Here is a 17,779-nt window from a genome sequence, read left to right as displayed (position 1 = left end):
GTTCCAGCTCCTAGCCGCCCTAACTGTGAAATATAGATTGGACTGAAGGGTTAAGTGCCTTCACTGAAGTCATGTGGAAAGGGGTATTTTTACATGGGTTTGTGAAGCAGCTAATATAAAGAGGATTTATATTAAGTCCCCTTTATATAAGTCCCCTTGCAGTTGGGGGGGGGGAGGGCGGGCACAGCAAGGTATAGTAGATGCTCTGTTTACCAAGGCACCCCTTGAAGTAACTAGAAACAATGGCCACAAATTAACAGAGCAGATTTAAACTAGACAATGGAAGAACTTCTTTATGGTAAGTGTTACCAGAATCTGGAATGGGCTCCAAGGGAAGTGGTGCTCTCCCCTACCTTGGAGGTCTTTAAGAGGAGACCTGGCTGGGATCATCTGACCCCAGTGCTCTTTCCTGCCCTGAGCAGGGGGTCAGACTCAATGATCTACTGAGGTTCCTTCTGACCCTAAAAATCTATGAAATCTATGACTTGAGTAAAAAAAAGAATATGATAGATGAGTAGGATGATCTCATATACACATGTAGCTTAATGTAACCTTATTTCTTATTTCAATAACTTATTTAATAATATTATCTTTCAACTTGTACCACTATGCTGCTATAACCATAGTAGTTGCATTGCTTTCTTCCCCCAATCTTTCTCCTGGATGGTAAAGTGGTACAGTGTTCCAGGGAGAAAAAAAATGTTTTATAATACCAAAAAGATTAATCACAGAATATTTAGTAGTTCAGTTCACACTTTTATGGGGGTTATGGATGAAAGCAGTCATAAAAATTCTCCCAAAATCAGAGCAAAATGTTTTTTTGTTGACCGTAGGTCTCCTAAACTAGTTCAGCCTTTTTGGCCAGTAGGCCCAGATGGGCAGTGCCTTGTTCCTCCACAGGCCAAATCCTCCCAGTGGACCCAATCTGGTACCCAGGGTGGGTGCTGCAGGGCCCCATCTGGCCATGTGGAGGAGAGCAGTGGGGCAGCTTGGTTCAATCCACTGCATGGGGAAAAGGTGTGGCCTGGCTCCAACCAGGTAAGGTGGTGGAGAGGAAGGAGAGGCTTGTGGCCCGGCTCTGACCTGCTGCTTGGGATTTTGGCAGTGGAGAGGGGTGGCAGTATTAATGGCCAATTCTTCCCTGCTGCCAAATTTCCTGACCTCTGGGGAGTCCTACAGGCCAGATTCCACGGTGTTGTGGGCCACATTTGGCCATCATGCTGGGGGTTGAGCACTGCCATCCAAACTATTTTAAATTGAAATTGAGATTTAAAAAATGATTTGAGATATTTTTAATGTTAGGCTGAGATGTTGGGTGTGTAAACTACAAAGGAATTTTTATTAACATAAGTTTAAAAGAAATTATTTCTTTAGGCATGATTTAAAGGGTTTTATCTTCTATTGCTGTTTTCACCTTGCTTGTTTTACACTAAAACAAGGTCCATGTGTGACTTTAGTAACTGGAGCTTTTGGTGAAACCTGAAGCTAAAAGGAGTGTTCATTACTGCTTAGCTCCCAAAAGGCAGAAAATTTACCAATTTTACAACTTCCAAGGTTTTCCTTTCAATGTAGTATAGACCATATATGAGGCTTATATACCATTAGGCTAAGTACAGAGGTTCAAAAAGCCCGAGGAAGAATCAATTCAATCTTTGCAGGTTAATTTAAGGTGCGTAGCTTGAACCAGTGACAAACTGAACTGACATTCAGTGTTTGTGTGGCCAAGATGGGCAGAAGCCTGCATTGGCCCAGGCCAGGACCCTGGGGGCACTCATGGCCAGCTGCCTAAAAGGATGCTAAACCCAGTCCAGAGGTAGCCCAGGCCTGATTGGCTGCTGGACACATGCCACTTCCCCTCCCCTCCTCTTCCCCCTCCCCCACCCACTGCTGGGGAGAGCCAGCAGAAAATCTCTCTTCAGCCCCTGCCTCCGGGGAGGGGGAAGGCACCACCCAGCCCTGGCCCCCCTGCTGGGGCCTGCATGGAGTGGGAAAAGTCCCCACCATGGGGCTTGGGCTTCTCCTCCCCCCACCCAGCTGGCTAGCAGGGCTCTGATTGGCTCAGAATGCACACACCTGTTGGGGAAAGCACACATCTGGGCCCCCTAGCTGGGGTCTACCTGGTGTGGGCAAAAGACTTTACTGGGGGTTTTAGCTCCCACACAGCCCAGCTCACCAGGATGGGATCAGTTAAACCCCAGCCCCTCCCCAGCCCCAGCCTGCGAGAGATGGGAGTGAATGTACACAGGTGGGGGGTGGGGCTGGGGAGAGGGTGGAGCTGAGCCCATGCCAGCTGGGGAAGCCAGGCTGTGAGGGGACTGAAAAACCTCTGGTGGGAGCTTTTCCCACCATGCACCAGGCATACCCCAGCTGGGGGGCGGGTTAGCACCAAGGTGGGATGGTGCATTTGCCCCTCCCCCCAGCCCCTGCCTCCCACAGGCCGGGGCTGAGGAGGGAGGAGGGCTGAACTGATCCTGTCCTGGTGAGCTGGATTGCAGAGGAGTGAAAAGCCCCCAGTAGGGACTTCTTCCCCCTCCACGCTGGGCAGACCCTGGCTGTGCCAGTCCTGTCTGTCCCCTTCCCTCCCTTTCACAGGCAGCAGGGATTGGGGAGGGAGCAGGACTGAACCAATCCCAGCCCAGCTCACCTGGCTTCAGAGAAGCAAAAAGCTCCCAGTGGGGGCTTTCCTCCTGCACTGGACAGACCCCAGCTGGGGGGTCAGGGCTAGGCCAGTTCATTCCCCCACCCCTCTCTGCACCCCCTCTCTAACAGGCTGGGGGCTGGGAAGAGGGTGGGGCTGAGCCAAAGCCAACTCTGCTTGCCTGGCTGCTGCAGGGGCAAAAAGCCCACATTTCAGGGGCTTTCTTTCCCCTTGACTGTACAGATGGAGGCTAGAGAGCTCTGGGAGCCTGTTCACTTGCCCCCACTGAACTGACAGGTGCTGTCAGGGAGCAGAGGCTTTAGTGTCTCAGCTCTGTGATAGCTGGGGCAGAGAGCAGCCCTTCTCCACTGGAGCAGACAGCAAGCCCAGGGCTGTAAAACATTGTAGGATACTGGAGGACTGTGACTTAACTTGAATCAGGAAGGTATCTGGGACAGAAGTTCCATAAACTGATTTAACTTAAAACAGTTAAGTCTGATGGTACATCCAACCAGGTTAATTTTAAACTGGTTTCAGCCACTTTGAAAGTGGTTTGTATGCACTTAATTTCTGTTCTGTTACAGGTTTAAACCAGCTTTGGATCACTTAAAACTGTTTTATATCCAACTTCTGTCCCTAGCTTTAAGGGTTAGACTGTTACTCAACTCCCCTCCAGGGTATGACTATTGCACATATCTCAAGATGGCCAAAGTCTGAGAGGGAGCCAAAAGAGGAGTCTCGTGGCTGTCTGGTTGCTGTTGGCATAAATAAAGAAACCTCTTTATTAAGGTGGCTCTTGACTCAAGTGACCTGAACCCACAACATGACACAAAAAACATGTTTCATTCAAATTAATTATGTCATATTATTGGTATCACAACCTTATACAACAGGGCTCAGCAACCTATGGCCCATGGGCCATATCTGGCTTGGGAAGAGATTGGTTCCAGTCAGTGAGAGTCTGATTTGGGATGGGACAGAATGGGGGCTGGGAGGCGCACAGTTGCACTGAGCCACCCAGCCCCTCCACAGCCCTCTCTGCTGCTGTCTCACACCTGCACTTGCTCTCACCACAGAATTTGTCTTCTCCACTGCTGTTAAAGACAGGGATCGGTGATAAGGGTAAGTGTAGGTGGCTTGGGCGCTTGTGGCAGGGACAGAAATACCAGTTCAGAGCAGTATAAACAAGGGTTGCAGCCCCTGTATACATATTTCCATATATAGTGCCTCTCTTTATGGTATGGGCTGTCCATCTACAGGGGTTGGCAGATTTTCAGCAACCAGGAGGTACCTGAAAAGACTAGCTGGTTGGCTTCCTTGCTTTTGGATCTTGTTGTAGGTGTTAATTTGGTTAGACAAACGTAAATCTTGAGAGAGCACTCAGGTAGTAGCTAAATAACACTGTCTACCCATACAACAAAGAAAGTTTCAGCTTCAGATGATGGCAATAGACTTTCATATTGGGGTGAGCATCTGAGTTGTTATTATGTAGATGAAGTCACCAAACTTATGAAATGTCCAATAGCAAAAGTGGGGCAAAAACCTAGCTAGTTTTGAAATGTAGCTTGATCAATTTGTGAATGATATTGTATTTCCTGGGTACCTGTAACAGGTTATCAGTGACCCCAGAGGACTTTTTCAGACCTATATCTCTATGTTTTTTCATCCAACATATTTAGGAAATTTAGGTTAATTCACCTTGGTAGTTTGCCATGTGACACAAAATGATATTTTTCTCTTAAAAAATTCTGGAGATATCTTTGTAGTTCAGTTGCTCTTCACATACAGATTATTGGCATCATTAATTTTTTTTCTTTAGGTAACTTCTAATTGATGATGTATTTTGAAGCATTTTCTCATTAAATTTCTCATTTTAATGCAATAACTTTCTTACAAACACTTTCCTCAGAAGTATCAATTTGCACTTTGTAGTATAAAGAGAACCAGCAATAGATGCATAACCTAGGAGACTGCAAATCAAGGTGTGCTCCTTTTTCCCATTTTTAATGACCCCAAAATGCAATTTATGTCCTCCTTTGATTTTCATTGTGGCTAAAAGTAGTTGCCTGGTCACCTATACATGACACAGCGCAAACCTTTATAAAAGCAGGCAAACAGTCACTCTTTTATTTCCCTAAAATTAGAAATCTTATAGCTCAAAAATCCATTCTCTGATTAGGTAACGTGCAGCACAAGAAGCATGAATTGGAGTATTATTCACTACACTATTATTCAAGTTCTTTTTAATCCTGATATTAAGAATTCATTAAATCCTTCCCCAATGAGGATTTCCCTCATTAGGGCATAATGGAAAGGATAAATCTAATAATCTCTTTGAATTTGATTCTACTTTCTCCTTTTTTAGCAAGTAGCTCTTTGTGTTGTGAAGACGATAGCTTTTATTCCAGTATGTATGTAATAGTTAATTTATTTAATAGTTAATCTCATGCCATTTCTCTGCATCTGGGGGAAAAATATCCAGGACAATAATGCTGGCTAATAATACCAAACTGATGAGCAAAGAAATAGCACCTACATTCTCAGCTGATGGTGTGACAAAGATCAAGAAATTCTGTAAAGCTCAAGCTAAAGTAAGTTATAAATTGCACTAATACTGGCTAATGGATAATGAGATTCTATTCTAATGTTGATAATCTGCAATGTAAGTGTTTCCTGTTTCTTAAATAGGATATCTTTGACCATTTAAGCAAGTCTTTAGCACCAAGCATTCATGGCCATGCGTATATTAAAAAAGCCATTTTGTGTATGCTACTTGGAGGTAATGAGAAAGTTCTCGACAATGGGACACGCATTAGAGGAGACATCAATATCTTATTAATAGGTAAGAGCATGTAGAGTTAATAGTGCATTGATAACTTATTTTTATTATTCCCCCCTCCTCCTCCTCATGCTAGTGTAGTTCTGTTATGCAATATTAGCAAGAAAATAAAAGCCAAACTAGTACAATGACTCTCATCATTTTGCCTGATCCAAGAATGTTTGTTAGGGTCTTAGGATCAATTTATTTTATCCTTGGGCACATTTTTACGATTATTTCTATTTTGTCCCACACTTCCCCATTTAGTTGACATCTGTTCTCTTTTTCTAACTAGTGCAGTCATAATGTGCAATCAATGTAGAGTCTAATCCTGCACCACTTATTCAGGCAAAACACCCGCTGCTTTCAAGAATGGGCTGTTATTCTCTCTCTCAGGTTGGTGGAACTATACTGCATCTTTCACTGGTAGCTATGGTAGGAGTTCAGTTGTTCCCTCATCTACAAATGTTAACTTTGTAGGTCCTGGCAATAAAGGTATAGTAACTTGTGTTGCACACACATGACACATTAATAGTAATTTCTGTTGTTTGTAGATCACTGTAAATTATGCTGGTGTCCAGAAATAACAAGCAGCTACCTGCTCTAGGTACTACTGTACTACCTTGCCTCTGTGTGATGCGGGAGCTAGTAATAGACTGCATTCATTACTTGCATATCACTGTAGTTTGCACTAGAGGATAGTTACTTTTGGCTTTCCAGGGGATAATTTTACACTACAGTAGGGTGATTACAGTCTACTCTTGCAGCATGTGTAAAGCCATTCAAATCCAAACTACTCATTAAATGGCACTTCAGGGGCACCTGGATACACAGAGCCTCTGTCCCAAAGTACTATTTAGCAAAAGTTTGTTTTTAATAAAATAAAATGCTAAGATGGACATAACCTAACCAATTTTGTGGCACTTTTAAAATACCCCTTTCTTAGAGGCAACTTACTTTCTCATGCTTTTCCACAGGGAAATCTAAAGTATCCAAGATAAAAGAATGCTTATCACTAAGATTAAATTGTATCTTAAAACTTTAATGCCCGTGAACTTTATACTGCCTGGCAAAGCAAGCCTTCCAGACCATGCCATAGGTTCCTCTGAACTGACGGAACTTAAGAATGTGAAGACTGACATTTGGGTTTCGTTTAATAAGTCAATTCCTAGCCCTGTTTCTTACAAAATAATTGCAAGCAATTGCTAGTGGTAGGAGTTCAGTTGTTCCCTCATCTACAAATGTTAACTTTGTAGGTCCTGGCAATAAAGGTATAGTAACTGATGTATTGGTGCACCTCTAGTCTGAAGTAAATAAAAATTCAATAAAAAGTTCAACAAGGACAAGTATAAAGTCCTATACTTAGGAAAGGACAGTTAACGCACACAAAAGGGGAAGCAACTGGCTAGGCTACAGTAATGCAGAAAGGGATGTGAGGTGTATAAGCCAGGCTGAATCCGAACCAACAGTATAACATCGTTGCAAAACAGTTTGCAAATATGCATCAATTCCAACACAGAGATCCAAGTTCTGTTCCTGCTGTCTCGGGAGGCCGGGCAACAATGATCCTAGAGCAGTTCCTGCTCCCGTGTTACCTACATGTGGGTATCTCTTTTATAAAATAATTGATTATATTTGGCTGTGTTCCAAAACTTACCCTTGCCCCCCTTCCAAGTTTCATATTGCACATTTAAGTCTGTTATTTCTCTGGTTTGACACAGCAGCAAGTCAAAGGTTCAAAGAGAAACAAATATACATAGAGTTATTTTATTGACTCCATACAGATCTGTTATTCAGTCTTTTGTCCTGCTCAGAGGTGCTTCTCCCTAAGAGGTTTTAAGTCCTTGGGACTTCACGGTTTTCTCTTGATAAATGACTTTCCTAGTGGGGAGAAAAGACGAATACGGTGACTGACTTAGCCAAATAGCCAACAATGCTTGAATTTCAAATATTGGCAGTCAAAACATGCAGCAAGCTACATAATTAGAGTACAGAGGAAAACGATGCTTGGGGAAAACCCTTTTGTTTAATAATATTCACATGTGGAGTGAGTTAGTCACGGCAATTTATCAGTTCTGGCCATACAAATTAACCACTTCCATCACTGTAAAGGTCTAATATCCAACCTAAATCTTCCCTGTTGCAATTTCAGCCTTTACTTCTTGTTCTGTGCCTTGTGGACACAGAGAGCAGCTGATAACCATCCTTTTTATAACACCAATTTTTGTGTTTAAGGACTGTCCCCAAACTGGACACAAGATATTAGGTGAGGCTTTGCTATGCTGAACAGAGTGGAAGAATTGCTCTCTGTGACTTGAAGAAAATACTCCTGTTTAATGCATCTTATTACCCTATTAGGTTTGGGTTTTCTTTTATTTTTTTGCAATGATGTTATACTGTTGGTTCGGATTCAGCCTGGCTTATACACCTCACATCCCTTTCTGCATTACTGCAGCCTAGCCAGTTGCTTCCCCTTTTGTGTGCATTAACTGTCCTTTCCTAAGTATAGGACTTTATGCTTGTCCTTGTTGAACTTTTTATTGAATTTTTATTTACTTCAGACTAGAGGTGCACCAATACATCAGTCCGATATTGGATTGGCAACAATATAAAGAGAATTGCCTGTATCGGAAATCGGCCTGATGTAACTCTTGGAGGTGACACCTTCTATCACAGCAGCATCCCATCCCTGCTCTGCTCCCCATAGCTGAAGAGTCTAATATGCCTTGCCTCTGCTCCAGTACCCCAGGGTGCAAACTCTATCAGGTTATCACTTGGCAGGGGATGGGATTAGAGTAGCATCTGGGGAGATAGTGGGGCTTAACTTGTGGCACTCCTGCCAAAAAGGTTACCATCACTGATGTAGACCATATTACTTCAGCTTCATTATGCGAATGTTGTGGGAGAACATCAAAAGCCTTGCTAAAGTCAAGGTATATCACATTCACTGGTCTTCCTTTATTCACAAAACATGTTGCATGACTGGCAAATCTGTGTTGGGTATTCCTTATCATCTTCTTATACTTTAGGAGCTTAGAAATAGATTTTTTGATAACTTGTTCATGTCTTTCTAGGTACTGGAGTTATACTGACCAGTCTGTAATTCCCTGAGTCCTTCTTTTTCCTTCTTTAAGGATGAAAATTATTTGTCCTTTTCCAGTCTTCTGGGCACCTTACCTGAGATCTCAAAGACAGTAGCCAATGGCTCTGCAATTCCATCTGCCGGTTCCTTGATGAGTCCAGTGATGTCAGTGCTCTGTTTTCATCTTTAAAATGTGATCCCTCTATTTCAAAATCTTCTCAAACTATTAACGATTGTAAGGAGTGGAATCTGTTACAGCTGAGTAACCATCCCTGCCTGCATAGGTGCATATATCAAGCTTTCTCTCAGTTTGTGAGCTTTTTCTCCTGGTGTGCTGTGTTTTCACCTACTCTGACTGCACACCACATATTGGTCTGCTTGGCTGTATATTAATGTTGTTATGTCTAGTGCCTTTACTCTGTGAGCTACTCAGAAGATGGCATCTGTTCCAAGAAAACCACACTCTTGTAAAGAATGGCACTTACTTAACAACTTCATGCATTAAATGAGTCTTGTCCAATTTGACCAGTGTTGTTAGGCTGTAATGCGACTTTAATGTCTTTTAAAAAGGTTCTGATTCATAGTCCTGGACACATGAGAAAAAGTCCAGAATAAGTGTGGTTTAGTTAGCCTAACATTATTGCTGAGAACTAACAGCAATAACTCCATTTTCTTGATTCTTCCTTAATTGTTTCTACCTGGCAGAGCACTTTTGTCAATCCCGTAAAAGCCCATTACCCGGACCATGCTGTCCTAGCTTTAACTCAGGACTAAAGGATTAGGGGTAGAAGATTGTTTCCTTTGTGTATCAGACAGTAGGAGACCCAATCTCCTACCCCTCCCTTTCTTTAGGGATGACTTTCCCAAGTCCACTTTTAATTCTGGTTTATTAGGGAAATGGAATTCCCTAATTCTGATTTTCAGGCCTTGGAAGCCGCTTGCCCGGGTGGACAGACCGGGGTCTGAGCTGGTGGCTCATGCCATGACCCAGCTGCCAACCCCTTGCAGCCTGTTACTGGGCTGTGGCCCGGTGATTGGGAACCTCTGCCCTATGGGACAAATGCTTGCACTGGGCTCCTGCCAAATTGCAACAGGTTGAACCTTACCTCCTGACTAAGCTCTTAGAGATTTTCTGACTAAGCTTGATTTTTTACCAGGACATGCTGATTACAGGGATCCTGGGTTTTTTTTCTCTTTAAAAATCGCCAACTCTCTGACTTAACAAAAACAAAAACGAAATCTGCATTTTTCTGTGATTTAAAATGAAATGTCACTATATAGGTATCAGTGGAATACAATGTTTTATTGATATATTTGCAATTTTAAGGCAATTTGGAAGCCTACCATTGCCTCAATCATTATAATAAAATAAATTCTAAATACCTATATATTTTGGCATTTGGTTTTGGTGTTTTATCATGAGAAACCAGAGCTCCCTGTGCTTCCTTTGCTCACTAGGACACAGGTCCAGCTGCGGCTGTCCCCTCCACTGCTTTGTGGTTGCTGAGCAGCCCTAATATGCTGGTGCCCTGCCCCTGGCCATGCCATTGCCCCTCACTCCCAAGCGACAGCCCCCTGGGCTCTACCAGTGCCCCTCACTCCCAACCAGCAGCCCCCTGCATCCCTCTGTGCCTGGCTGGTGCCCTGCACTTCTGACCCACAGCCCCGTCCCTCCCCAGTGCTGCTGGTGCCTGTCTTGGAGGCCATGCCTCATTTCTCCACTCACTCCAGCCCTGCCTATGCTAGGAACTGAGGAAAACTGTGGGGGCCATGCCTTAGTGAAAGCGGGGTCTGCATCGCCTGGCCATCTCAGAGGACTGTGTGGGCAGCAGCATTATTCATCACTTGCTCCCACCACTCACCAATGAAGCCATCTGCTTACAGACATGGAAAAAAACCTCCAGCACTTTACTTTCAGCTCACGGTGCCCCACACCAAGCCCAACACATGGCCAGAAGAGGCAGTGTGTTAGCTGGACCTGGCTTACTCAGCATCTGTACAGACTGCTCGCTTTAGCAGGGCTTTTTTGGTGCTTTTATCTAATAGTTGATTGAATCAGCTATTAGATAAAAGCACCAAAAAGCCCCACTGTAGTGCCCGATCTGTACAGATGCCATGGAGCCAGATCGAATTAATGCTCTTCCTCTTCTGGTAAAGTGCCATCCCCCCTGCCCTGCTCGGCATCTGTCAGTGGCGCCGGCAGAAAAAAAGGGAGTCGGGGTGAGGGGGAAGCAGTGCAAGGCAGGCCAGCAGGGGAAACGGAGAGAGCGCTTGCTGGGTGCACGTGTACACATGACTCAGGGCAACGGGAGCCTACCAAAGTTGAGCCCAAGCCCCTAGGCTGGGGGCAGGGGAAACGGGTGCAGTGCCTTGGAAAAGGAAGGCCCATCACTGTCCCTGCCTGCTGTGGAGCCACAAAAGGCCCCAGCCTCGGCACCGGGCACCTGTCATGGCCCAGAGCTTACCCCGAGCACTCTTGCCCCACGTCCCATTCCTTCCATGCCTCCCTGCTGCTGTTTCTCCATGCATACCTGTCAGTAGGTGCAGAAGGAGGAAGAAGGTGCCAAGGCAGCGGGCGGGCTTCGTGACACAGGGTGGTTCAGTCCATAGATACTGGCCACCAAGAGGAAAAGCTCTGTGCCAGTGCGCCATCCCACTCCTGCTCCAGCTACTTGTATGTGCACATGCTCATGATGCCCCCAGCCCCAAGCAGCCTCCTGCAAGTGAAAGGCTGACGGCCTGCAAGGGGAAACCCGTGTGTTTCTTGTGGTCTTCTCCTTTAAAAGAGAAAATCTGCATTTTTCCATGGTGAGCGGAAAACCCTGATCCCTGGTGATTGATTTAAACTGGGACTTAAACATTTTCACTGTCCATGGTTTCTGTGGTAAGGATGGGATTTCTGTGTGAGATGGGGAGCAAAAGGGAAGAAAAGAGAGAGAAATCCCTTTTTTTCCCTTTAAAAATTCTTAAATTGTTTTACCTGGATAGACCAGACAAAAACTGGAGAAGCTGCCGGGATTATATCTGTGACAGATGCTTTTGGCATCTGGATAGGTTTTGAAATTCACATCTGTGTCAGCATTCAGTATCCACCCTCAGAAGAAATATGTAACTGAGCAGGATTGGAGAAACATGTACCAAATGCATAAGCCATTCAAATGTTGCATTTTATCAACATGAAGTTATCCGCTTCCCAGAAAGCATATCTCTGTTGTACCAGTGCCAGAGGTACTCTTAAAATGCAATGTGGGGGCTAGGTGAATTAAGTTTACAACATTTAAGAAAATGAAGGATACTCATTACTGCTACAGTTAGTTAGATGAAAGCCTTTTCACCTGAGCAGAAATGGAGGAGCTCCAGTGCTGGCAGACTGTAAGGAAGTTGCACAAAATGAGTTGCTATAGTAGTGAGGAAGAATAAGACCAGTAGGCTCAAAATGAACAAACTACCTGAGCCATAAAGAAGATAACAATGGGTTCTAGGCCATGTAGACAATGAACATGGGGACTGAATAAGCAGTGAAGGCTACCTCTACTGCCTTCCTTATTTTTATCCTCTATTTAAGACAAATATGTATTCGCTATTAGTCCTTTAAGCTTTTTTTTTTTAAATATACATGCTTTATTATTAAACCATTCTCTCATCCTTCTCAATTGGTAAAAAAAATACAATATAGGAAGCAATTGTTTAAAGTTTGTATCCTAAGTTGAAATACTAGCCACAGAATGAGATAAACACCGAGTCTGTATTTATAAAAGAGGTCAACTAATCTGAGAGGCAGAGGGATGAACAAAATTGAGACTTTAAAAATTGTCACCTTAATCCTCAGAATATGCATGTAAAGAAAAACACTCGTCCATTGAGTTAGAACATGAATGGAATTGGTGCTAGCAACAGACTTGTCAGGTTGGATATATTCTGTTTATTGAATAAAGAGCAGAGTTACTTGGATACGTGGCGGTGGTGGCTTAAAGTAAATAAAATGTTGGCCTGTGTAAAAGTAGGCAATGGAGACTAGTACAAAAATATACCTGTTTGTATCTTGGTACTAAAAACACAGCATTTAGAGGCAGAATGTGCTAGTTTCTCATTCCCTCATCAAACTTGAGTGCATCTCAGTCTTTGGCTCAAAGGTTTTTTTAAAAAAATGTTTATCAAGAATGTGATCATCAATGTCCAATCTAGGGAGACAAAGCAGTAGTTTAATTTTATATGTGAACATATTCATAGACACCCGTACAAACCAGCTGGTAGCTGGCATTTCTATTTCTGGTACTCTTGTCCCTTGGGAAAAGCCCATGGCTAGGAACCTCTAGAGAGAATGGTGTATGGCACTTTTCCCTGAAGGCTCCATGAAGGACACTGTTCCTCCCTTTGTTCCTCTTCTATTTCTGATCTTCCTCTGCTTATGCAACCCTATAAGAAAACTAGGCTCCAAAGTCTGCAAAAACTGTCACAGGAGCTGAAGACTGGGAGTAAATTCCTGGGTCACTGGATCCAGTCCCCTGCTATCACAGGAACTACTTCTTAGTAAGATGGAAAACCCAGTCTGGCTGACTATCCTTAAGCAGACTTCACTATGTAGATAAAAAAAATCAAGCCTATCTTAATTCAGTACATCTTCTTCATATTCAAATAGACTTGCATGGAACCCAGCAACATACCACTGCCATGATTACATGCCTAAATCAACCTATTTCGGACACTTCATTAGCATAGGCATAGTACACAGATTTTATTTAGAATGGTGTTTTATTTCTCATTCTTTATAAACTTTAGCATGATGACTTAGATGAAGGAAATCAGGAGAAATAGTTGTGCAATTGAGGCTTTCCGTTGACTTGAGTGATTGAAAGAGTCTACCTTGTTGGATTTTTTTGGGTGGAGGAGGATGTTGCTTTCAATATTTTCAGAAAGATGTTCTCTGTTAAATGAAGAAAATATCTCATATCAGATCAGCAAACAACCAGAATTTGAATTAATCTCAGTCAATTAAAAAAAGGGATCTACTTTATTTAAAAAACAAAACCAGTAGTGATTTTCAACAAAAGCAATAAACCACGGTGTGACTTGAGTAGGTGAAGTCCTGAAGCACTGAAGATTAAGGCAGAGTAAAATATGGAAATATGTTGTTTGGAAGACCTGTAGCTTCCTACTATAGTTCATTTCTTTCACAGAGTTATTCTCATATCTTAGTACAGCTAGTGAGATTAATTATGTCTTTGCTCTGTTCCAAGCTTTTCTCTTGATCAGGTTTGAGTACCAAATGTTCTTAATTTAGGACTGCATCTGTATAACTTTCTGCTTGGAGAAAGATGCCAGGGTCTCTGCTTTACTCAAGGCTCAGCCCAATGCCTTATGATTCAGTTAACTCTTTTTAAAACCATGTTAACTCAATCTTCCTTTGATTTGCTTGGATTATCCTTTTAACCTATATTACCTTCCCTGCAAAAAGAATGATGGCTGGATTGGGAAGCTGGTCTTCCTTCTATACAAACACTCAGGTGTTGTAAGAGGTACTTTTCATAAAAAATGTAGTGGCATAACTAAGGCAGGGTCAACAAGCCTGGCACCAACAGGGGTGGGAGGGGTAAAAAACAGCTTTTCCCTTAACCGCATGATTTTGATCATGACCACATCAGCTATGGCAACCAGAAATCATCCGTGTGTAGGAGTCACCCCAGGTACCTGGCTGCATTGTTATGCTACTGATGAAACAGGAAATGAAATGTGTTTTAAGCATATAAATTTGAAGGCAGATGGGGACAATTAAATAGTGTGTATGTACTCGCACAGTTCATATGAGCAGTCATTACTGGATACAAGTACAGCCTTTAGATAAGAGTGATGCTTATGGTGCAGGAGAAGGAATGTATCAAACAATTGATAATGCTCCGCATTATTTGGGAAATTAGAGATGTTCATTTTGAATATTTAAAATATTCAGTAAGAGTTCTTTGGCATCCTTGTTCCCTGATATTTATTTTGTTCCTATTCATCTAAGTCGACTCTTCCAAAAGTAATTAACAATATTTGCTTGTTTGGCATGTACTTTTTTAACCAAAAGGCATTTAGAATACTTCTAAATCTTAACACTGGAGCTAAATACTTACATTTTCTAAATTTAGGTTGTGCAGGGCTTCCTCATTTTGCCGGCTTCTGTGGTATTTTCTTTTAATACACTGTGTGCTTATAATTGTAATGATTAGCATAACGACAAAAACAGCAACAGTTGAAGCAACAGCGACTACCATATTCTGTCGAGTTGAGCCTTTCTTTTCACACCTTTTCCCCATGTACCACCAGTCCTCACCTACTGGACATCTATGAAGAAAGAGCTACAGTCATGTGATATCAAATAAAATCCTAGGAAGATAAAGCGTAGTATATTTTAATGATTCTCTATTAGTATAGCATGTACAGCAGGTACTCCTGAATGCTTAATTTACCAGTGCTGAATACAGCAGAAGAACCCCTTCCGTCAGTATGCTGTTGGCCTTATTTTATTTCTTTACTTATTGCAAAAAGGCTACGCTGTTGGCTCATGCTCAGCATATGATCCATTATAACCCCCAGGTTGCTTTCTGCAGCCCTTCACCCTAGCCAGTAATTCTGCTTCTCGCATTCATGTCTGTGATAGGTCCATCCCAAAGGCAGGCCTTTGCATTTGTCCTTTTGGAACTGAACTCAATTTCTGCTTTACCTCCATAACATTTTATGCCCAAATGAGGTACGTTGTGGATTTTTGAAGAGGTAACCATTTAATTTTTACAATGCTGCTCAATTCGGTGAAATATGGTTTAACTGAATTTTACAGGTGTGTATTTTCTTGTATCCCCTACACCCCCAAATAAGGCCAGCACCTTATTTTTGGAAGGTGGAATGAAAAGAAAAAAATCTTTCTTTTAAAATACTGCTAAGTGTTTTCACAGGGAAATCACGGGTGCTGCAGTAAAGAGAGCACAAAAATCCGCAGCTGCTCTGTTAACTCCCCAAATGCAGAACACAGCAGACACTGCTGATTGTCTACTAACTTAAGAGGGGCCAGGTAGTTCGCATTCAGCAGGATCAAGCCTTCAGCTTGCTCGATAGTTGGTGCTGGCTGAACCAAATTGACTGGCCCCTCTTCTGAAGTGGGGTTGGCCCTCAGATGCCTCAACAGGCACCACTAGCTCAACAAGAGCGACTGCCCAGCTCAAGAAGAGACCCTGCAGCCTGGCTCCCACAAGATTGTGTCCTCTGCTTCCTGCATTTCCTCACTGAAGACACACATGCCAAGTTCCCATAGCAAATTTTTGAGGAAAAAGTATGTCATATACAAGTAAATAAGGTACTTCAAACTAGTAGAAGGTCTAGAAGAGCCATGTTGCCAAACCGGGTTATAAACTTACTCTCCTGGAGCTGGTGCTTGAAAATTACTTTAATTGACTAAAACCTCCATCAGAGAAAATATACATTTAATTTATTTTACTTAATAGTCTCTACTAAAATGTTTTCTTTCCTGATTATAAAATTAATCTTCAGGTTAAACGAAGTCAGTTACCTGCACAGTGGTATTTCAGCAACAGTAATGCAGATGCCATCATTTTCACAGCTGTCCCTTTTACATGGATTGGGAGCACTTGGCTCTGGTGTTTTTGCTGGGGTTGTGCTCACTGTAGTTTTCCTGGTGGTGGTGCGCCGGGTGGTGGTGCGCCGGGTGGTGGTGCGCCGGGTGGTGGTGCGCCGTGTGGTGGTGCGCCGGGTGGTGGTGCGCCGTGTGGTGGTAGGGGTGCTTATGGTCGTATTGCCAGCAGTGGTGTTTGGAAGATTTGGTTCAGTTGATATCAGATGCGATATATCTAAAGAAGACAAGAGACATGATGCTTTTACGCTATCCTACATTTTCTCTCTTTTTTTAATGGAGAAGCTGGTCTTTTTTTTTTTTTTTTAACTCTGACTTTCTGTAAATGGACATAAGGATTAGCTATGCTAAAATGTGAATACACACAGCTAAAAGCTTTGTATTAATAATTAATTCTAAAAGTAAACAGCAAAGAAGTGCTGGCCATAAAATATCCAAAGCAGTTTTTAGTTGGAATAAACAATATGTAACTTGTGCTTTTGGTGGTGTGAAATGAAATTCCCAGGATATTCTTTGAGTGTTTACTTTCAAATCTTTTTGAAACAGTGAAGTGGTTTATATATACATTTTTATTTAGGCCTGACATCATATCATGTAGTTAAATTTTAGCCTCCTCAAGAGAAAAGCAGGATTATATAGTGGATGTATCTATCCGCATATTTAGTCCACCATATGAATGATTTTAAATATGTGAACTGATCTATTAGCTCAGATTACTTATGTATAAAGTTAGCCAAATTCAAATATAGTTGCAGAATTAGGGCCTTATTTGGTTCTAAAAATAAGCCATGCTGCCTATTTATTGCATCATGAAGTAATGAAGCATTATAAATACCCTTGATGCTTACATACCTTCTATTGTTGAAAGAATGTAAACATCATCTCCTTTTATAAAGTCACGGCTTCTAAGCCTTTGACGAGTTAGAAATCCACTAGTTCCACTTCCTGGACCTCTTATGAACTCAGTTCCATTAGCGAATTTAGCTGGTGATCCTACTTTGTCTGGTCTGTCCCAGAAAAGAGATGTTAATGAACCTGAAGAGCGGGGTAGGAAAGAAAAACTCTTTTACAACACTTTCTTTTAAAAAGTGAACTTTGAAACGAGTAGTTTTGGGTAAAAGGGAGATAAATATTTCCATTTGGAGATTAGATTTGACCCTAACATTCCCTTCACTGTGGGGCTCACTTATTGACAACCCTCTTAGCTGGTATTACTGCATGCCCACATAAAAGGTGTCAACTAGGCATTTCTCCATTCAAGAGTCCTGGAAAGCTACCTTCTCATAGGCAGACATAAAGTCTGTGCTATACATGAGATAAAAGGAATCTGCAGAGCAGATGCTCCTGCTTCTGCTCAAACATATCACCTTTGAAACCCAAAACTCCTCTGTCTGATGCACATAATTTCCCTAGGACATTGCTTCCCACCATTGGATCAAACCTGCTGATATAAACAGGCAAAACTCTATTCAAGTAAATTCATCTGCACCATTTTTAAACCAGTCTGTGTGTGCTGAACTTCTGCTCTGTTACAGGTATAAACTGGTTTCCGCTCACTTATACTGGTAAAAGTATAATGTCTGTACCTGGCCCACGAGGAATCGAATCCATTGTTTG

General features: G+C 42.4%; 1 protein-coding gene and 1 long non-coding RNA gene across 2 annotated transcripts in view; one reads left to right on the top strand and one right to left on the bottom strand.

Annotated features, from left to right (window-relative positions):
* Positions 1–5,345: 5,345 nt before the first annotated feature.
* LOC109304256 overlaps positions 5,346–17,779 on the top strand; it is a 52,126-nt gene continuing 39,692 nt past the window's right edge. Inside the window, exon 1 of the long non-coding RNA XR_002099321.1 lies at positions 5,346–5,480. This is a non-coding gene — a long non-coding RNA (uncharacterized LOC109304256). The remainder of the gene's footprint in view (positions 5,481–17,779) is intronic.
* Positions 13,268–17,779, bottom strand: part of MEP1B (meprin A subunit beta) — a 50,624-nt gene continuing 46,112 nt past the window's right edge. The window contains 4 exon segments of the mRNA XM_019526735.1: positions 13,268–13,462; positions 14,652–14,862; positions 16,082–16,379; positions 17,015–17,197. Coding sequence (XP_019382280.1) covers positions 13,448–13,462; positions 14,652–14,862; positions 16,082–16,379; positions 17,015–17,197 — 707 coding nt within the window. The 3' untranslated portion in view covers positions 13,268–13,447.

This window comes from Gavialis gangeticus, unplaced genomic scaffold (genome assembly GCF_001723915.1).
Source record: "Gavialis gangeticus isolate Ggan-Ray unplaced genomic scaffold, GavGan_comp1, whole genome shotgun sequence".
NCBI lineage: Eukaryota > Metazoa > Chordata > Crocodylia > Gavialidae > Gavialis > Gavialis gangeticus.
The sequence above is the reverse complement of the archived record's forward strand: the minus strand, read 5'-3'. Positions and strand labels throughout refer to the sequence as shown.